The sequence below is a fragment of the Lycorma delicatula genome, chromosome 2, assembly GCF_047948215.1.
Source record: "Lycorma delicatula isolate Av1 chromosome 2, ASM4794821v1, whole genome shotgun sequence".
NCBI classification, from domain to species: domain Eukaryota; kingdom Metazoa; phylum Arthropoda; class Insecta; order Hemiptera; family Fulgoridae; genus Lycorma; species Lycorma delicatula.
Window position 1 is genome coordinate 760,101 of NC_134456.1, and position 21,877 is coordinate 781,977.

General features: G+C 29.7%; 1 protein-coding gene across 3 annotated transcripts in view; it reads right to left on the reverse strand.

The window, feature by feature from the left end:
* Positions 1–21,877, reverse strand: part of LOC142320404 (gamma-aminobutyric acid receptor subunit beta-like) — a 186,859-nt gene that overhangs the window by 33,821 nt on the left and 131,161 nt on the right. For all 3 annotated transcript variants that reach the window (XM_075358112.1, XM_075358111.1, XM_075358110.1), the window contains exons 3-5: positions 19,949–20,067; positions 10,944–11,011; positions 5,078–5,223 (exon numbers count right to left, since the gene is read on the reverse strand). In XM_075358112.1, coding sequence (XP_075214227.1) covers positions 5,078–5,223; positions 10,944–11,011; positions 19,949–20,067 — 333 coding nt within the window. The remainder of the gene's footprint in view (positions 1–5,077; positions 5,224–10,943; positions 11,012–19,948; positions 20,068–21,877) is intronic.

Genomic DNA, 21,877 nt, shown 5'->3' on the forward strand with positions numbered 1-21,877 from the left:
TTACTAAGCAAAGTTTATCATAAAATTTATCATTTAAAGAACTCTATTTATTAATATAACAGTGATAGTAAAAGAACAAATTACAATCACTTATTCTGTCAGTAAAATGCTCATAACTTGACTAATAGCAATCCTTTTGTATGGATTATAACTTTTTTTAAAAGTATTTTAAAACATCAGTGGAATAAAACATTGCATTTTACTGATTAGAAATAAATCTAACAAAATAAGTTGAGCTCTGTTTTTCCATGATAAAAGAATATTTTGCCACAATATTGAAAATCACAGACGATGAGTTGATTTCTAAATGTTTGTTTCACCATGATATAATTTACCAGCTACCTTGCATACCTTGCAGTATCACCAGGCTTTTTCCGTGTGTTTATTCTTCTATTATTATTTTTATACTGGGTATTGGCAATTACTAAATTATACTTCGTGCAAAACTCAATAAGTCGGTCCCCTCTTTCATTCCTTTTGTCCAGCCCGTATTCACCCACAATATTTCTTTCCTTGCCTTTTCCAATGCTTGCATTCCAATCTCCAACTATTATTGAATTTTCATTTCCTTTTATGCATTTAATTACGTCATCAATTTCCTTGTATACACACTCTACCTCATCATCATCATGGGTATTTGCACGCATATAGACGTTAACAATCGTTGTCGGCTTAGGTTATTATTTTATCCTCATTACAATGATTCTATCACTATGCATTTTGAAATTCTCTATTCTCTTCCCTATCTTCTTTTTCATTAATGAACTTACTCCTGCCTGTCCTTTATTTGAAGCTGACTTAATTATTTCAAAATCACCTGATCAAAAGTTATTTTCCTCTTCCCACAAAATCTCGCTAATTTGTAAAAAATCTACATTTAATCTATCTATAAATTAAAAATTTTCTAATCTACCAACCTTTTTTAGACTTCTAACATTCTATGCTTCGACTCGTAGAATGTTATTTTTCAATTTTCTGGTGACCCCTTTCTTAGTAGTCCTCACCCAGAGATCCGAACAGGGGACTAGTTTACCTCTGGAATATTTTACCAAGGAAGATGCTTCCATCTTTTTTACATAAAAATGCAGAGTTACATTTTCTTGGAAAAAAGCAGCTGTAGTTTTTCATTGCTTTCAGCTGTGTAGTATTCAGAAGATTGAGTGATGTTGATATGGCCGTTTAAGCATCCTGACCTACGTCCTTAACAACTGCTGAAAGAGCTGCTGCCTTCTTTCAGGAATCATTCTTTAGTCTGGCTCTCAACGATACCTCTCCAATATGGTTGCTTCTTTGGTCCGGCTATTCTGTTTCACTGAGCACTCAAGCCCCCTCATCATCGGCAAGGTCTCATGATTCAAAGAGGGAGATTATATTATATAAGTATATGATAAAATAAATTAGCTTTGCTCTATTCTTCTAGTACCACTTCTTCTATGTATAATTTAACAATGTGTTAGTTTACGATTTATGTTTTATTCAGGCCCATTTTGAGGTGCATTTAAACCTTAGTATATAGATTTCAGAAAGAAATTGTTTGTGTGACTATAATCAATTGATTGATTGATTACAGATTAGACCAACATATATATTGTACTTCAAGTGTTTAAATGTTTTAAACATTATTAAACAGTGCATTATTTTCAAACAGATTTAAAAGAAATATTAATGTTAATTAATAAGGCATATTACTCCACTGATACCATATGTCCAGGATTAGCCCAGACAGTCCTGGTTTTTTAGTGCTGTCCGGGGTTGCAAAAATGTTCAGGGTTTGAGAATTTTATAATTGGCGAGGATTTTATTGAATTTTAGATCTATATGTTTGACATTGCATTTTTAAACATTCTCTTATGGCCGTGCATCTCTCAGCCGACCTTGGAGTAAGCGCTGATGTCGATTTTGATGGAGACATGGCTACCAGTCTCACCACAACATTTTGCTTAGTCATTTGGCAACATAACAGGGGGGCAATGCATTTATGTTGTTTTTTTATGTGAAGTAACTCATCTACATGTTTTTGATCATTTTATCTCTATTCGCTTTTTGTCTCATCATTTAGCAATGGGCAAAAGAAAATGTGTGTTTAATGTTAACTTGCAACAGGAATACAAATTTTTGAAATAGTGTAATGACAGTAACAATGAATGTGTTTATTCCACACTATGTACTGGAGAATTTTCTGTTGCACATAAAGGAAAGAAAAGGTGATATTGAAGACGTCATGAAAACAGCTAAACATAAGAGTGCTATTAATATTACTGGTTCAGAAAACATAAAAGATTTTTTTTTAAAGCCAAAGATGGGAATAACAATAAGAGTGATCTGGAGTGTGCTGCTAAAGAAGCTACATTTTCATACTGCTAGACATGAACTCAATTTCAAAATATCAGACTGCATATCTAATCTGGTTAAATAGTTGTATGATCCATAATTTTCATCTGCTAGAACCAAAACCATGGCAATTATTGTTAATATTATTTGACCATTTATATTTGATAATGTGTTGCGTTCTTTGTAAAATATTAATTATGTAACAGTAACAATGAATAGCTCAAACAGAAGTGAAGTAAAACTTGTTCATATTGTTATAAGATATTTCAATCTGGATGAGGGAATTTAGGTTAAATTTTTAAATTTCGATGAAGTGTCAGGTGAAACTGTTCAAATTTTGACTCAGTATCTTTTGCAGTGTGTGAAAAAATACAAACTTGAAGAAAAATTGGTTTGTTATACTGCTGATAACACTAATAGTAATTTTGGTGGTGTGAAGAGAAATGGGAATGAAAATGTGTTCAGAAAAGTTCAAAGTGATCTAGATAGACCTACTTTAGGAATTGGTTGTTCAGCCCACATTGTATACAATTCAGTACAAACAGCATGTGATTCTCTACCCCTGGACATAGAAGTTACTGTTGTAAAAATGTATAAATATTTTTACATATATACAGTAAGTGTAACAAAACTTAAAGAGTTCTGTGAATTTGTGGAAACAGATTACAAAAAGGTATTACCTCATAGCAGCACAAGGTTCCTTAGTTTCTTACCAATAGAAAGAATTCTTTTCATTTTTGATGGCCTATAATCATACTTCTTATCTTATGACACGTGCCCAAAATTATTATTTGATTTTTTTGAAAATGTAGAAAGTGAACTGTTTTTGAAAATTTTATATGCTCTACAGTTATTTAATAATATAGTTCTGAAATTGGAAGCTAATTCTATAACAGCAACAGAAGCATTTTAGACATATTCTGAATTAATTTGTCAACTTCTGGAAAGAAAAACCAACAAATTTATACCATCTTCTGCCAAAGAATTGCTATGCACTCTAAAAGAAAATAATGATGTTCAGGAACAAAAATTCTTCTCAGGCATAGACAATTTTTATAATTCTTGTATCAAATAAAACCAGTTTTGATAAAATTAGTAAGTCTCAGTGGATGAATTTACAAATTGAAATTGCTGGTCTGATTTAGAACAGAGTGCACAAGTTGTTAATGAGATTATAAAAGATTCCATAAATACTGATGACCTATTTGATGAACGTACATAGTTGAACCAGGTAATTCAAAACCAAAGGGTAGGTTGTGATTCATGTTCTGGAAAAGTACCAGGTACTATTGAAGAGAAGCAGAAAGCAATTTTTAAGGTGTTTCAAAAGATTGATATTTCATATTACAATATTTCTTAAATGGTTGAGTTTGCAGTGTCTTTGCCTGGGACATCTGCTCCAATTGAGTTTTTTCAATTACAGAGAACATTTGGTCTGCAGAAAGGGGTAAACTTTCAGTATGTACTGTTAAACATCTACTAAATGTTAAAATTAGGGCTTTCTTGTTGTGAATTTTATGGTGTAATTAAAACAAACAAACCATTTCTGAAAAAAGTCATGTCTAGTGAAAAATACATCTGAATAAATAAAGTTTAATGTTTCAGTAAACTTTAAGAGTTTTAAGTAATTTCAAAAAATATGTCCTGGGTTGGACCCAAAAAAATATGGTAAGCTTATTATTGAGGAGTTAGTAAATGATACTGCTTTGGGGTGGTAAAAAATAATTCTGGTCAGATTGCTTATAGATTTTTATCTAAGCAATGTTAAGTCTTATGTACTTTTGAGATGTGTTTCTATTTATTGGTATTTATTGCAATTTCTTTTGATATGACAAAATTCATGTATTTTAGAGATGTCTTTAGTGGTGTAATGTGCAACATGAATAAAAATATAAACGAGTAAGTAATTATGATACTAATTCGAGTATGGTTGGAGAGGAATCCAACCCAAGCAACTATGACGTTTTTAAATTAAATAAAAGTAATCAATTCTGTAACAAAAGTAAAAATATAATGCAAATTAAAAATATAAATAAGGACCTACAAAAATAAATGTAAAATAAATGGTGAAAACATTTCTTCTTCCAAGCAATTTTTTTATTTGTCTGGCAGACCAGAAACATTTTATGTTGTAAATATTTATGTAACCCTTAATGAAGTGCGCATACATTTCTTGAACTGTCAGTGATGCTTCTTCTTTCATTACTAATACAACATATCTCACAATTTTACTCTGCAATAAATTTCTACTAATTTATCCTTTATTTTTTTTGTACCATTTTAAAATTTCACACAAACATTTATATAAAGAAATATTTTTACCATCCACATTGATCTTATGAAAAAGCTTAAGAAAAAAGACTGTGTAGTTTAGAACTACAGGAATAAGAAAGTATAAGTACAATTGTAATTCAGAATCTGCCCTGTTTTCATGGTTGCCAACAAAATTTAGTTATCATTATTAAAAAAAGAAAATTATTTTTAACTAAGCATTAAACATTGAACACTGTTGAATGTGTAAAAAGAAATTACAAAACAATATTTCAAAATACACGCATAATTTCTAGGCTGCAAATTATGATGAGTGGTAACAGTGATGGAGATATAGAAAAGTGACAAACATAATGCAAAAAATCATCTTTGGTAAAATTAAAATAAATCAGAAAAAATAAAAGCAAAGTGTAATTTAAAAATTAAGTTCGAGTAAATTAAAAATTAAGTTAGATGGTAAATATAATTATCAAACCTATTTTTATCATTTGCAAAGAATGTATCAGGAACCCAAATCTTTTCAGCAAAATCTCCAGACAATGTTAATACTTCATCATTATTACTGAATGCAAGACGTTCATCCTTCCAGTATTGATTGAGATACATTGTTATGGTATAGTCCTGCAAGAAAAAAATTATTTAATTATTATAAATGTAAATAATATTACAGTTAATTGTACAATTACATTAGAATTTGAATTTTAATAAAAGTAAGGAATCATGTGGGTAAGCTCTTTATTAATGTTAACAAACAAAGTTTGTATAAAACCTCTCTTGCTGTATGCATTTGAGGTGCTGATGTCGACAAACTTGACTGAGATGGAATGGGTGCAGAACCAAGCCATGCGAGTTATTACTTACTTTCTCCTGTTTAAATCCAGGATTTAATCCACGTAGCTAAGCAATAATAAATAGAAAGGCTGGGGCAGCCCTCTCTTAACTTGTATAGAAAAGTTCATGTAATCAAAAATGGTCAAAATTTCATACATCTTCCTCAAAGGAGGAAATAAGGGGAAGATTGTTTAAACTTCTTTGTAGCCCTCCATAAGGAATAGTCATCTCTTCTAAGAGAGGACAAATTCTCAACATACTCCCTGAACGACTCATTCTTGATTTCTTTCAGCAGCCTTTTTAGTTTGTGAGCAGTTCTGTTCCAGGCCTCCTGAAGCATTGCCACCTTTAACTAATTCTCCTCTTACTGGCAGGAAGATCTTCCTGCCACTAGAGAGGTGATAGCCTCTCTAGTACAATCCCTTCCTTCTCGTCCGTCATGTGCTACCTCAGGTGTAGGGCACCATGCTGCTTTCTGCAAAGTGGAAGCCAAACTTTATGTTGCAATGTCTATATCATCTGTACATTTTAAAGATACTTCTAAAGGCGACACTTTGTCTACCCATTCCCAATAGGATTCCTAGTCTACTTATTATTATGCGTGATTGGGGAACTCTTCTTCCTTATAATCATTATGCTAACTGTTAAGATATATGGTGAGTGGTTGCATGTTGAATCATAACTATTCCTCATATCATTATAAAAGGAGGAAACTCAGGTCCTAACATAAAAATCTAACAGATCAGGAACCTTGGCAGAATCTGAAGGCCAGTAGGCTGGTTGTAGCCCAGAGATAATGTTGAGTCGCATCTTCTTGTCAGCCTCCTTCAAGACTCTTCTGTGAGTAGTTAAGATACATGAGTACATGTTTTGCATTGTAGTCCCCAAGTACAATGCACTGGCGACCAAATGTCTTAAATTACTTGCAAAACATCTGAAACTACATGACAAGGGTGTCAGTAGGTCGCTGATAGCTGTACAAGACCCAAGCCAGTCCAATATATCAACTGTGGTTGCTTGGATGTGGGCTATGTCAAAGGATGGGAGTTCATTATACCTTAAACCATGTTTTATCAAAATCACAGTACCACTATGTACCATTATATCTGGAGTGAATGCCATACATCCTGCAGCCTGGAATATGTAAATAATTCTGGTGAGTAAAATGAGTTTCAAAGATGAGGATAACATCTGAAACTTCTGAAGGGATCAGTATCTCTAATTCTTCTCTCTGGTTCATAATACCGTTAATTTCATGATTTTAAAGTATACTGAAGTGAAAAAAAGTGTTTGGGTTTTTCATAGCAAATGTGTTTTTTTTTCATTCTGATACTTTCATCATCTACTTATACGATGTGCAATGTTTTGCCATTCCTAGAATTACAAACAAATTATTTTTTATATATTTTTGCCCAATATTAATTATGCTTTTCTTCAACGCTAAGGTGTTTTTTTTTGTTTTTTTTTTATCTGAGTAATCCAGATACTTATAAATTGTACATTACTATTTCACTTGAAAACTTATGCCTTGAGACTTTTATAAAATATTTAAGTTTTTTCAACTTCAGTTTTAGATATCTTGTTACTCATATTTGCGTTAAATTATAAAGGGTTTCATAAAACATGTTTCATTAATAAAATCATATGTTTTGGCTTTTGACATCACTTTCTTATTAGTAAAAAAAGAAAAAGAATGAAATAGAAAAAGCTGAGATCCCTTTGAAAAAAAGTAGTGTAAAAAATGTACATATTTAAGAAATAAAATGTAAGTAAACTCAGATCTTTTCTGTTAAAGGGTAGCATTTTCTATAATTGAAAGTTCAAGCATACCTTTTAGTTGAAATTCATAGAATTGACATTTTATGAAAGTCTTACAAAGCTCATGTCAATCATCAGCTTGAGTTACTAATTACTTTTTAATTTGTTTTTAATTTCATTTAATTACCTCTTTTAGTTTACTGACATTTTTATATTCATTTTATTTTAATTTTAACTTTTTTCATTTTATGTTTATTATAAATTAAAATTTACATTTATTTTATCTTTAAATTCACGCGCGCACACACACACACACACACACACACACACACACACACACACACACACACACACACACACACACACACACACACACACACACACACACACACACACATATATATATATATATATATATATATATATATATTTTAAGTTTGTTTATTTTAATTTTTATTCATGATACCAAAGAAAGAATACTTAACCTCATGCATAAAAAATCTTAACAGAAGAATTGAGAGGAGAGTGGAAGAAGTGTTACAAGAAGATCAAATTGGTTTCAGGAAAAATATAGGGACAAAGGAAGCAATTTTAGTGTTCAGTTTAATAGTTGAAGGAAGATTAAAGAACGACAAACCAACATACTTGGCATTTATAGATTTAGAAAAGGCATTCGATAACATAGACTAGAATAAAATGTTCAGCATTTAAAAAAAATTAGGGTTCAAGTACAGAGATAGAAGAACAGTTAACGTTTATTGGAACCAAACAGGAACAGTGATAATTGAAGAACATAAGAAAGAAGCCGTAATAAAAAAAGGGAGTCCAACAAGGATGTTCCATATCCCTGTTACTTTACAATCTTTACATAGAACTAGCAGTTAATGATGTTAAAGAACAATTTAGATTTGGAGTAACAGTTCAAGATGAAAAGATAAAGATGCTACGATTTTCTGATGATATAATAATTCTAGCTGAGAGTAAAAAAGATTTAGAAGAAACAATGAATAGCATGGATGAAATCCTACACAAGAACTACTGCATGATAATAAACAAGAACAAAACAAAAGTAATGAAAAGTAGTCGAAATAATGTAGATGGACCACTGAGTACAAAAATAGGAAGAGAAAAGATATGAAGGTAGAATAATTTTGTTATTTGGGAAGTAGAATTACTAAAGATGGATGAAGCAGGAGCTTAAAATGCTGAATAACACAGGTGAAATGAGCCTTCAGTCAGAAATATAATTTGTTTACATAAAAAATTAATTTAAATATCAGGAAAACATTTTTGAAAGTATATGTTTGGAGCATAGGTTTATATGGAAGTAAAAATTGGACGATCAGAGAATCTGAGAAGAAGAAAAGATTAGAAACTTTTGAAATGTGGTGCTACAGTAGAATGTTAAAAATCAGATGGGTGGATGACGTGACAAATGAAGAGGAGTTGCTGTAAATTGATAAAGAAAGAAGCATTTGGAAAAATTAAGTTAAAAGAAGAGACAGACTTATAGGCTACATATTATGATGTTGAAATAGTTGCTTTAATATTGGTGGGACAGGTAGATGGGAAAAATTGTGCAGGCAGGCAGCGTTTGGAATATATAAAACAAATTGTTAGGGATGTAGGGTGTAGGGGGTATACTGAAATGAAACAACTGGCACTAAATAGGGAATCTTTGAGAGCTGCATCAAACCAGTCAAATGACTGAAGACAAAAGAAAAATTATTATTTTCATGACTAGTCTACTTATGGTAAATATATTTTGTAATACTATATAACTAACTACAAATTCTGATATGGATAAAATTTCTGAGGATGAATAAATCAAACTCTTAAGTATGCAATATTGTCTTACATCTAACAGTAACAGAATTATTTTATTTTAACACTTCAATATTCTCTATCACCCATTTGGAGAAGGAGCTTTTTAGATCTAGCAAACAACCAAATAGCTGATTATGATCAGAAAAAAAATGGTAAACTCGAACTATTAACTAATTACTTATGATACAATTATTTGTAAAAACAATCATGTTCATTTTTTAATATATAGAGTAGGCCAAAAGTAACTTCTCAGCAATTTTTTTTTTTAATAAAACATTACAAATTATCTCAAAACTATTTTTTTTTTTATCTTTAAATTAAACTTCAGTCAAAACATTAGATTTGGAAAATAATATCTTTTAAATGCTGGTCTCTGAAGCATTCAAATCTAAGCTTTTTTTAATACATTTTGAGTACTTAAGGCCAATGTTTCTACTGGTGTTGCTGATATTTCGGCTCGAATGTTGTTTTTTAACTCTTCTAAATTTTGTGGCTTATTTCCATAAAACTTTTCTTTCAAACGGTCCCAAAGAAAAACATCTGGAGCTCTCAATTCCGGTGAACTTGAAGGCCAATGAAAATCTAAATTTCTCATATTTATTTGATTTCCAAATAATGACCGAAGGAACTTCATTGTGGCTCTGCTGATACTTTTTTTGAGAAAGAGCACACCATCATAACCTTTTATGTAAAGAACATTCATGTGTAACTTGGGGATTGGTAATATTCTAAAAACGAGCATTTTGTTTGTTGGCACAGACACTAAGGTGGAAATGGGCTTTGTCTCTCATCCACAAATTAGGCAAAAAGAAATTGTCAGTGTTGAAAACTGCCACCAGTATTCCAGGTGAAATAATTTGAGTCCATTTTATGGATTAATTGGATTTTAAAGGAAACATTTTTAAATCTTTGTGCAATAATCTGAATAGTGATGTTCAATTAATGCCTGACTGAAGGGAATGTTTTCATGCTGACATTGTGGCATCCTCTGATACATCGTTCTTTATATACTCAATATTTTCATTATTTCTGCAGGATATTGGTTTTCCTGATTTTCTGGCATCTCCCACTGATCCAGTCTACTCAAATTTAAAATTTTAATTATGTTTCAGAAACACTCTTCTGAATTTAAAGTAAAATGAGGCTATTTTTATTCTTTCTTGGAGGGTGTATTTTTACAAAATGAATTTTGTTTTCATTTAAGTTTAATCTGAAACAATAAAAATTATAATATTTTAATAATAAAAAAATTGTAAATTCTTTTTATAGGAAGTGATTTTTGGCCCACCTGGGTATATTTGCATGCTGAATCCATCAAGGATTGTTCAGTTAAATGAATAAGAATCACATAAATAAAATATTAATGCATTATATTATTTAAAAATTTTATGTAATGCACTAAACTATATTTATACTTATAATTAATTATTCTCATTATTAAACTTATAATTTATTATATTATGTTTATTTCACAGTCAGCCATAAAGTGAAACTAATGATAGGAGTTTTGTTAAATAGCTTCTACTATAGGTTGAAGTAAATAGGTACGATGAGCTATGAGTGGGGGTTGTTTGTTAAGCTAAGGTTACTGGCAATTAATTATCCCAGATATGAAAATTAATATTTTTAGCTGATATATGCTCAGAGTAAATTAATTTTTTTAGAATGTATTCATTATTTGGCTAAAGTAATATTTCATAACCGAGTAATTTAAATAACTAAAAATATCATGTAAATTAATATCTAGAATACCAATAACAACTGACGGTAGCACTGTTGAAGTAAAAAAAAAAAAAAAAACAGGTTTTTGAGTTTATAATTTAGAGCAGACATTCAGCAGTATTAATATAGCAGTAATATTATAAAGATAACTGTTAAATTTACATTATTTTGTGCAAACAATCAATAAATAAAATATCACTTACCATATTTACTTCACTAATGGAATCAAAACTAGCGATTGTCAGATCCATACCAACATACAATGGGTCACCTAAAAGAACAAGATAAGATTACTACAATGAAGTAAAAACTATATACAGTCATCATACATAATTTAAAATTACCTCTTATAACGAAGCCATAATCTTGATATAATGAAGTACATAATTTTAATCTTTTTTCGGTTATTTTTCAAAATCTTATTTTATGAAAACGTTTCTAAAGGGTAAATGAAGATAAAACACTATAAAACAATGAACTTTTATACAAACACATTATCAGTTGAAAATATGAACTTAATCAACATAATTAAACATGTTAAAACTTTACATGTATTTTGAAACACAAATTAACTATTAATGTCACTCAAGAATTGAAAATTTAGAAAATCTTGTGAATAATAAACTCAAAAAATGATAAAATTTGTCTAGTAAATGAAGTTCCTGTTGAAAAAATGTTAACAACAAAAGATTTGAAAAGGTGTTTGAATGATGGAGATCACATTAAAATTTTTTTTTTCGTTAAAATGATCTAGATTTAGAATGAAACATTACTGCAAAAAAAATCGGTATTAAACTCAAAAAGTCGTATTAAATGTAAAAGAAAAGGAGCGTAAACTTTAGATTCGTATTTTCAAAACTTGTGATTGCACAATTGTAATAATGGATCGTTTTACAATTAATAACATTTCTTCCTAAACATGTATGTGATTATTATATAATTTTTATGCAAATCTTTTTAATACATTATATATATATATATATACTGTATATATATATATATATATATATATTCAGAAAATCTGATGTGGACACCACATGACTTCCTTGTACGCTTATTAAATTACACATACACATTTCTTTTGAAATGAAAAGTATATAATTTAAGTTAAAAAAAGTTAAAAAAAAGGAGATGAAGTCTGATTCGAACCTATTTTCCCTAGGCATAGTAGTAGTGCAAGTGATCCAAAAAATAAATTGGGTGCAATATTACAGGTGGGGGTGCTGATCAAAGTTTAAAAATATTTTTTTTGAATTTAAAAAAAAAATTAGTTCTTCCATTTAACATAAATGTAGACAGATCAAAAAGGTTTCTTGTAAGGTGACTTTCGGGGTGGGTGAGAAGAAAAAAGTATAAAAGATATCAATTTTTTGAATTTTTTAAACCTTTCTTTCAAGTATCATTATTTTTCCATTACTCAGGTGATTCAGTAGGAAAGGGAAATAATTTGGAAACTGATTCTTGAACTTGAAATAAGAAAAAACGTATGCCCTAGAAAACGCTTTGTTATCGAGTTACGGCTAGCGAAAAAAATTTCTGTTTCTCCGGTGAAATGTCATATTGGAATTTTTAAGGCGTTATATAAGAAATAAAGTTAATGATTTCTTCTGTTTGTTGATGTAAAGAATCGAATAAAACAGATCCCAGAACTGCATCTCCTGCAGTTTTATGATATCCAACATAAAACAGAAAGATTCGGTGACAAAATACATGTTTTTTTAGGTTTGAAGTACAACATTATTAAATGATTAATAAATGCGTAAATTTTATTATTAAAACTTGTAGAGAATTTAATTCTGAGAAACTGATTTAATAAAGTCTATGGAAAAGAAAAAAGAACTTTTATTATGAAAAACAAAACAGAACAGAACTTAACAGAAAATGTTATGAATATGTAAAAATTAAAAAGCTGTTTTTTGAACAGTATTAGCTGCAAAGAGTGCCGTAGGCACACCTCTGCAGTTAGGCCCTCAGGACGGGTTGCCCTGGCGGGCGGCGTCTTGGAATGGGGTTATTAGGTGTCCAAAACTGACTAGCTCCTGTGTAAAAATATTTTTTTTTGAATGATGGAAATTGTTATAATGAAAGTTATATTAGAAATTTAACTCTAGAAATTGAAACTAACGAATCGGGATTTTCGCTAGTGATCATTACATTCCGGTGCCCACTTTTTTGTTATAGTTCATTATTTTATGAATAAAGACAATCACATAAATAAATAAAAAATATGTAAAAAAAAATTAAAACACCAATCTTAAATTAAACGCACTAAAATGTAAAAAATAATTTTAAGACGATATCTCAGAACGGATTTGAAAACAAGCTTTGATGGTGATATGTAAGATTATGTGAAAGTCACAGCTTCAAATTAAAAATTTGATGTTTTTGCCAATTTTTTCTTATGCGTGTTTGCATCCCACTCTTTAGGCCATTCATCACGCATTAGACGTGTGTCTACTTTTTGCTTGTATACCTGGAATTTCATCCATCTCCATTTACAGAAATCTGAGGGAGTAAGTTCTGGTGATCTAAGTGACCAATTTACCGGCCCCCTATGTCAAATCTATTTACCAGTAAATTTTTTATCTAAGAATAAATTTTCTTACTTCATTCGTGAAATGAGTTAGTGCTCCATCAAGTTGATGGTACATTTTAATTCATTTCACCAGTGAGAAATTTTCAAGCACGGTATGAAATTTATAGTTTAAAATTTTCACATAATTTCTCCCCGTCAGAAGTTGTTCTAGTGTGAAAGGGCCTATTAAATGGTTGTCGATCATGCCACTACAAACATTCACCAAAAATCATTGCTGGAAATTTGATTGAAACAGCATGTGGGTTTTTCAGACTATCAATGTGAATTCCATATGTTGTTTATGCCATTACGTAAAATTTCATCTGAAAATAGTATGAATGAAATTAGGTGGTAATTAACAACAATTTTTGCTGGCATTAATTTGATAACAAAGCGATTCTGAATGTTCATTTGTATGAACATTTTTCCTTATTTCTAGGTCTATCACTCTTTCTAAGAATAAATAATAACCAGTGCATTGACAACTAACTATGTTGTCAACATTTTTATAACCTTTAAATAAAATATTATTATACTAAATTTGAAACCACCCTTAAACACAGTTGACATTTGTAATAGAATAGTGAGTTAACAATGACAGATTTCTAAATTAACTGAGTTATTAGGGACAGAAAAAATTCCGTTATTCTTCTTCTAACGTGATGGATGACAAATAAAAACCTTACTTCAAAGGGAAATAATTACAAGGTTCTATTTGTTTCAAAAATAAAACATAAAAAAAAAGAAAATTACATTTAATGATTGATGTCCCAGTCATAAAACAGATTTAAAAAACATCAATTGTAAAAATGTTATTTATTTTTACAACTTTTATATTACATATTCCTTTATTATTATATTATTAAAATTAAAAAAAAAAGCAGAAACAATGTAGATTTCAAAATAAGGAACAAATTACCACACAAAGAACATGCTCATTACATTAAAACTACCCTATCGACGTTTATGAACTAGGGTGCTCTGTTTAGATAAATTTTTGTGATAGACAATTAGGATTTAGCTTGAAATATTTAAGTAGTTCATATTAATATAATGTCAGCATTGCCTAATACTTCATAGAAACAATAAAAACAAATGAAAATATTAAATTTTAAAACTGTAGATAATATTATATTATATTAATGATAACTTTTTAACAGATTAAATTACATGAAGTATACAAATTACATTCCACTGATATACTAAATGAAGAACGCAATTCAATAAATAGTTGTGCCTTTCTGACTTTCAAAAATAATTTTTTATAGAACGATATAGAACTATATATAAACATCATTTTTGGTGTCACTGATGAAAACTAGAAGTACGTGCTATTAGCATAATAGTTTGCTAGTAGCATGTAGCATGTCTACATGATAAGCACAATGGAACAGTTTTATTCTTATTTAAAGTTAGATGGTCACAATCCATTTATGAATAATTTTTTTTGAATTCTTGTAGTAGAATTTTCAAGTCCATCTAAGTAGTTATCTTCAGACATAGATACAGTTGTGCCATCTGAGAAGAGGTTAGCAACGAATGGTTAAAAAATTTGAGCCATATAAGACTCAGAAAAGCAAGGGTAGTAGAAAATGTAATTGATAATGTTATGAAAAAATTATGATACAAGCAAGAAACTCCCATTGAAGTTTGGTTTGGATGCACAAAATAAGCTTTGTTTGGGTAAATAATAATTCTTACTTTAATTTAGGTGAATTTAGACATTTTCTGTGTATTAAAATACTGTCAACTATTGAAACATCACTTTTAACTGTATTTACTTTATCATGCTAAGTAAATGATGGAATGTGGGTTTTGTTTTCTTGCCTCGGGGAAAGAAATAAAAACAAACATAGTGGCTGTATTGGTTGAGCCTCTATGCTGAACACTGCTGCACCCCTTAAAAATTCATAATTCAAAAAATTTGAAAACGGTTTTTAAAAATTTATCTGAAGAGTATTTACAAGCCCAGATCTATTGACTATCTCATTTAGTATAGTCAGGATTAGGGAAAATTTACAAATCATTGTTCAACATTTTTTTACCTATCTTCACCCCTTTCAGGGTCAAATTTCAGAACAAATTTTCATCAATTTATCTTCTGTAGTTTTTGCTGGGTGTTGATTATGAATGACTCACTCATGACATGTTATTTTATTTATATAGATATACTGGTGGAATTTTGTGCTAAGATCTTCTGCTAGAATAATTAATTAATTATGTAATTGAAAAATCATTAATCATTTGAAATATTTTAAAAAGTTTAACAAATTCTGTTATTCTGGTTGACAACTAATTACATTTAAATTATTCTTGTTATTATGACCTTGAACAAACTATACAAATTTTATTGAGGAAGACAAGATTGATGAAATAATGATTAAATATACCACACTTTTGCAGGGAATTTTGTAAGAAAATTTAATGTAGTCCTACTTTCAATATTAATTTTATTATCAGATTTTAAAATGTATAAATATCCAGATCAAAATTATGCTCAAAGTATTGTTTTGTAACCAGATTAAAATTAAAGAAACATTTTGATGTTTAACAAAACTAATCACCAAATAAATACAAAATAAATATGAATCACAGAGTAAATTAAGAGGCGATGTAATAATTTTTTTTAAAGCTGAACAATCAACATTAGCAAGAGCAGTATAATTTGCTTAAGTTTAAGTTTAGTCATATTATAATATTAGGCAGGTAGGTCAGAATAAAAAAGGAGAGAAAAAGGTGAGGATATAGAAAATTGTGAAGGCTTGCTAGGAGTATGGTAGTAAGGGTGGTGGAGAAAGGGATGAAGACACACTCACTCCATTTTTGCCCTTAATGTTTGAAGTTATTGGGTGCGCAGTAACTAGGTCAACAGACAAATGAGACTGTTCCAACATACCATTGTATCAACATTATCGGCAAACACTGTTTTGCATAATAATGTTTGTCAATAAATCTATAACTATTAAATAATTTGTTTGCGGTATCATCAAATTATTAATAAAAAATGATTCTAGCCAATATTTTGTTATATGCAAATAATTTTCATTAATTATTCTTTTTATTATTATATTTCATCATGAAAATTATCTGATCAAATTTAAAAGAAAAGTTCACTTTAAAGGTTAGTTTTGTTGTATAATCCTTAAATAAAAGTATATCAACACTATCATATGCAATCATAACCTCAGTTTTGATTGACTGTAACATCAGTTGTACTTAAACATTTTTTGAAGAAACAAATAACTTTTATTTTTAATATTTAAAACGTGTACTACTTGAAAGACACAAGATATTTTTAAATAATATTTAGCAAAGAAATTGGCACATATATGAGCAAAAAATTAATAAAATCCAATGAAATAGTAAAACTGTGGAAAATTATTTTAACATAGTCCTAGCTGATCCTGGAACATAAACTATTTTTATAAATGGAAGATGTTATTAAAATAAGGTACTTTAAATAGTATTACAGATCTACAGTAGCCTTGGGACAGTGGACCCATTTGTGTCCACTGTCGACATTTGTCAAGTTCATATATTTTTTTCCTCTCACCTGAGTAAATGAACTGTTTTTGATTATTTCCTATGCTGATTCACAATAGAGGAAATTTTGAGTTGTTAGAAATTAATGAAACTTACTTTGATGTCACAGTTTACAGTGAACCTTCTAAAAATAATTTTTTAAGTGATGGTGATAGTGATGATGATATGAGGTATCTAATAATAGAGCTAGTTGAAGATATGAACTGCCTTTTGGGAAATCAACTTCATGCGAGTGTAGAATCAGTTTGTAAAAAAAATCACAGAAAATGTACCTGTTAATATTTGAGAATGATGTAGTGATGTTGAAACTTCACATTGTTCAATTGTTAGTACATCATCTGAACTGGCACACACAGTGATCATACCAGAAATATTACATCGGCATGAAAATGAAATCTCAGACTGCTTGTTTCCCAGTACATCATCTGATTCAATGCAAGAAATGTTCTCAGGTAGTGTTACAATCACATGAAAACAAAATTTCAGACTTTCAGATACCAGTACGTCAGGGTTGTCGAAAGCAGAAATTCCAAACAAAATAACAATCAGAAACAAAAATAAATATTTGCTCTGAGCAGAAATGGGTAAATCATGATAATCAAGATAAATTTCAACAAGAAGTCACTCATCCAGATTTCTTAAATGAAGATTATTTGCAGACAGATTTATTTAATAAATTTTTTGATTATGAAATACTTGATTTTATAATTGAAAATTCAGTTTATTATTCAGAAAGGGAATACAACATTCAAATTATCAAGAAATGATATTTACCTTTTTATAGCCATTTTGTTTATTTCCAGTTATAATCCTTTACCATGAAGAGGGATATATAGGGAAATAGCAGATGATGTACAAAATGCTGCAGCGTCTAGAACCATATCCCGAAATGGATTTGATGAAATTATGAGGTATCTGCATTTTTTCATAATTTGGAATTGAAAAATGAAGATAAGTTTGGAAAAGTATGAAAAATTGTGTAATATGTTGAATGATCAATAGCGTAAATTTTTTCCTGGTGATGTCTATCTTGCTGTTTAAGAATCCGTGGTGCCTTATTTTGGCAGACATGGCGCTAACATTTGCATAATATGCCAATTTGTTTTGCTTAAAAGTGTGGGATGTTTGTACCAGATTTGGATATATTATTCAAGGTGAACCATACCAAGATGTCTCTATGGGTAATGTGATTCTGGAACTGGTTGTTGGGGATGCAGTGGATATTGACCTCATTTCCAGAATTGTTGGTAATGCACAAAAAAGCAGCCTATTTTTTGACAACGTTTTTATGTCACTTTGTCTTATAAATGCTTTGCTACAGAACAGGAATGATGTGTTTAGATAAAGTAAAAAAGGCAGCACTCCCAAAACCAGATTTGTGCAAAAAAGAAAATCGAGGCAGTTACCATCAGGTTACTGATAAAGTTACGGAAATAACTCTGGTAAAATACTATGACAATAACATAGTTACTGTTGCCTCATCAATGAACGGTGTGTCACCAACTGAATGAACAACACAATGGAGCAATGACTTGAAAAGAAGGATCACTGTCACTGCCTTGTAGCCAGCATGTATACATCATTACAACACATTTATGACTTGAGTTGATCAAATTGTTGAAAATATAATTATCTAATTATCGAATCAATATTAGAAACAAAAAATGGTATGGCTGATGATAGCTTTTTGTCTTAATGTATTCAAGAATAATTCATGGCAACTATTCTCCCTCGCACGTAAAGGACAAGAGGTATCTTAGATCTGCTCGCTTTTACTTTATATGCAGTCAATTGATACTTAGGTACATGTTCTGTAGTCTGACCACTTGCTGGGAGGCCGAATAAGAAAGTTTCTTTATGGTTAATGCAGGAAGTAAAGCATGATCAAAAATCCCATTTTCCAGAAATGAATAAACCCAGATACGTTATGTACAATATGGGAAAGCTGTGCAAAAAAAAAAAAATGTAAAGTGGGCCTCCACATACAATCCACAGAATTTCACTTTCCTAATGTTGAAGATGGTAAATTTCATCTCCCTGACATGTCAGAAATATCCAAAAAAGTAGTAACTAGAATTTATGTATAGTATTGGTTAAATTTTGTTGTTTTATCAATCTGGATGGGAAATTACATTAGAAAAACCTAGTGTTAGTTTAGTGTATAGATTTTTGTTAGAATCATTAAAATTTTTAAATTCGGTATTCATAGAAACACTATGTTATGTGAAAGATTTGTATAATGGTAGCAGCATATTATTTTAAAAATTTTAATAATTACATGTGATATTTATGATTTAGATTTTTTTTGCGCACAATGATATAGCCACATAAGCTTGATGAAGCTTGTGCATGGGATATGGAAATGGAGTTTTGTAGCATATGAAAAGTGCCATGCCTGACCTGGATTTGAACCTGGGATCTCTGGATGAAAGGTTGAGACACTACTGCTCTGTCATGGAGATTGGCATGTGGATTTTGACATTAACAGCCTTCCCAATCTTTAACTTAGTATTTCTGTTAAAGTATGTTTTATTTGCATAGGTAGTAGTTTGTTTTTTAATCTTATAGTATTTTGTTTAGTTTTTTCTTCAGTAAATTCCATTCTCTAATAATTATTACTTTGTGTTCTATATATATTTTTATCTATATTATAATGTATGTATTTTGTATTCTATTTCACATCTTATTTTGTATTCTATATCATAAGTAGTAGTAATATTAGTAGTTAAATAATCGTAATCATGTTACTATTTATACCTGTGACATTAATAATTGTTTTTTAAACTATAATGAATAGATTATTTTAGTATAATATATATTATACTGTGTAATATTATATTATTGTTTATTATTTATTACTGGTATTAATTACATAAAATATCTTTTAATGGTTACTAAAACCACTGATGTAATATTTTTATACAGAGTAAATCATAAATCTTTCACTAGGAGTAAAGCATTCTAGTTTTTCAATTATCATAAAAATAGAACCTAGAAAGTTTAATAGTACATTTCACTTATTCTATTTTAATAGTGTAACTCATATTTCTAAAAAATGAGCAAAAAAAATAGAAAACTTAAAAGACTCACCTCCAAAATTTGGTCTCAGTCGGATATCGTAACCATTTAACAACCTAGATATGGTTTGAGTGACGTTTGACAGTCTGTCAGTAGCTGAAAATGATGCTGTGTTACCAGGCAGGACCATCCTAATAATAAAACATATTAATAAAGTTAGTATCATATTTTAGTACAATGAATATATTGATTTTTTAATTAATACTTTATAAAATGAGAAATTAATTTAGTTTTTAAATAATATACATACATACACATATTAATAAATAAATAAAATACATGCACTTCTTAAAAAAGAGGAGGTGTAAGAAAACTGAATTATATTTTTAGTTTTTATGTTTTTGTAATACTGTTTGTTTATTCAATCCCATAAATTCTTTATTAAATACTGTTGTGTTTTGAATCATTTGTGTTGACATTACTTAGAAAAAAACATTCCAGTATGATTTTCATCCATATTATATGTATGCTTTGTATTATTTAACATGTTGATTTTGTTAATTTTATTCTCTTGTACATTATATATCACATTCATATAATAAAATTTTTTGTTGTGCTATTTGCAGCAGTACTTCCATAAAGCATTAGTAAAGTTTGTGTGTGCTATTTCTAATGGTTCATGAAGACATAATTACACTGGGGACAAAAAACAATTTTTTTTTGTCTCATGAAGTAAAATATGTGATTCTGATATTATTTTTTTCTTCTGAATTCAAATATGATATCAGTTTTTCCTCATCACACAAGATTTCAGAGAGAAAAGCAGTTATAATTTCAAACATTTTAATACTTTCTGGATTCTTAACTACACAATATTCAAACGTTCGACTCACCTAGAAAGTAAGAAATGATTTTCTGCTATATTTCGCCTGTGGAGCATCCCTCCTAATATGCTGGTCAGGATATGCTGGTCCCTCCTAATATGCAGCATATTAGGATTCCATTTGCCATGATACCTCTTTTCCATAACTAAAATCTTCTGATGAAAGTGTTCCCTATGCTCATTTCTCACTGCACCAAGATTTTCTGGGAAGAAATCTAGATGTGAATGTAGGAAGTGTACTTTTAAGGACATATTACAATCCAGATTGTTATAAGATCGTTGACAATATTACGGTAATTTTCTGCGTTTTGATTTCCCAAAAAACTCTGAGTAACATTATTGAATGCTTACCAAGCTGATTTTTCCAGTGCATTTAACAGTTCCTCAAACCTTTCATCATGCGTTAGTGATCATATTTGTGGACCCACAAATATTCCTTCTTTAATTTTTGCATCACTAATTTTAAGGCCACATACTAAGGCATCCTGGAATAGTCGCATTAATATTGGAAGGACAGGTAAAAGGAAAAAATTGTGTAGGCAGGCTACGTTTGGAATATGTAAAACAATTTGTTAGGGATGTACTATGTAGAGGGTATACTGAAATGAAACGACTAGCACTAGATAGGGAATCTTGGAGAGCTGCAACAAACCAGTCAAATAACTGAAGACAAAAAAAAAAATAATTTTAGGAAACTTCTGTTTTAAGTACATGAAACCAAGAGTATTGTTCATGGCCTTGCAAAATTCTTCATTGATTCTAGTTTGATATGTAATGGAGGTAGACACACGTTTTTAGGATTACACAACGAGTCATGTTTCACATTTCTCTGTTCAGAAATGAGTGATTCGCATTTAGGCCATTTTTTTCTAATGAAATGGTTTTTTCTCTCCCTATTATCCCATTCACACAAAAAACAACAGTACTTTGTGTGATCAAACCACACAAAGTGGTCTTGGTCTTGTGCAGACCAAGAATAAGTGCAATTACCTTCAAATTACTGCAAGAATTCCATTCATACACTGCATATTGAAGGTTTTCCAATATAAATTTGAAGTTTTCATATGTTTCTTTCATACTAGCAGAATGAGCTAGAAGTACTGATGGAATTTGTTGCC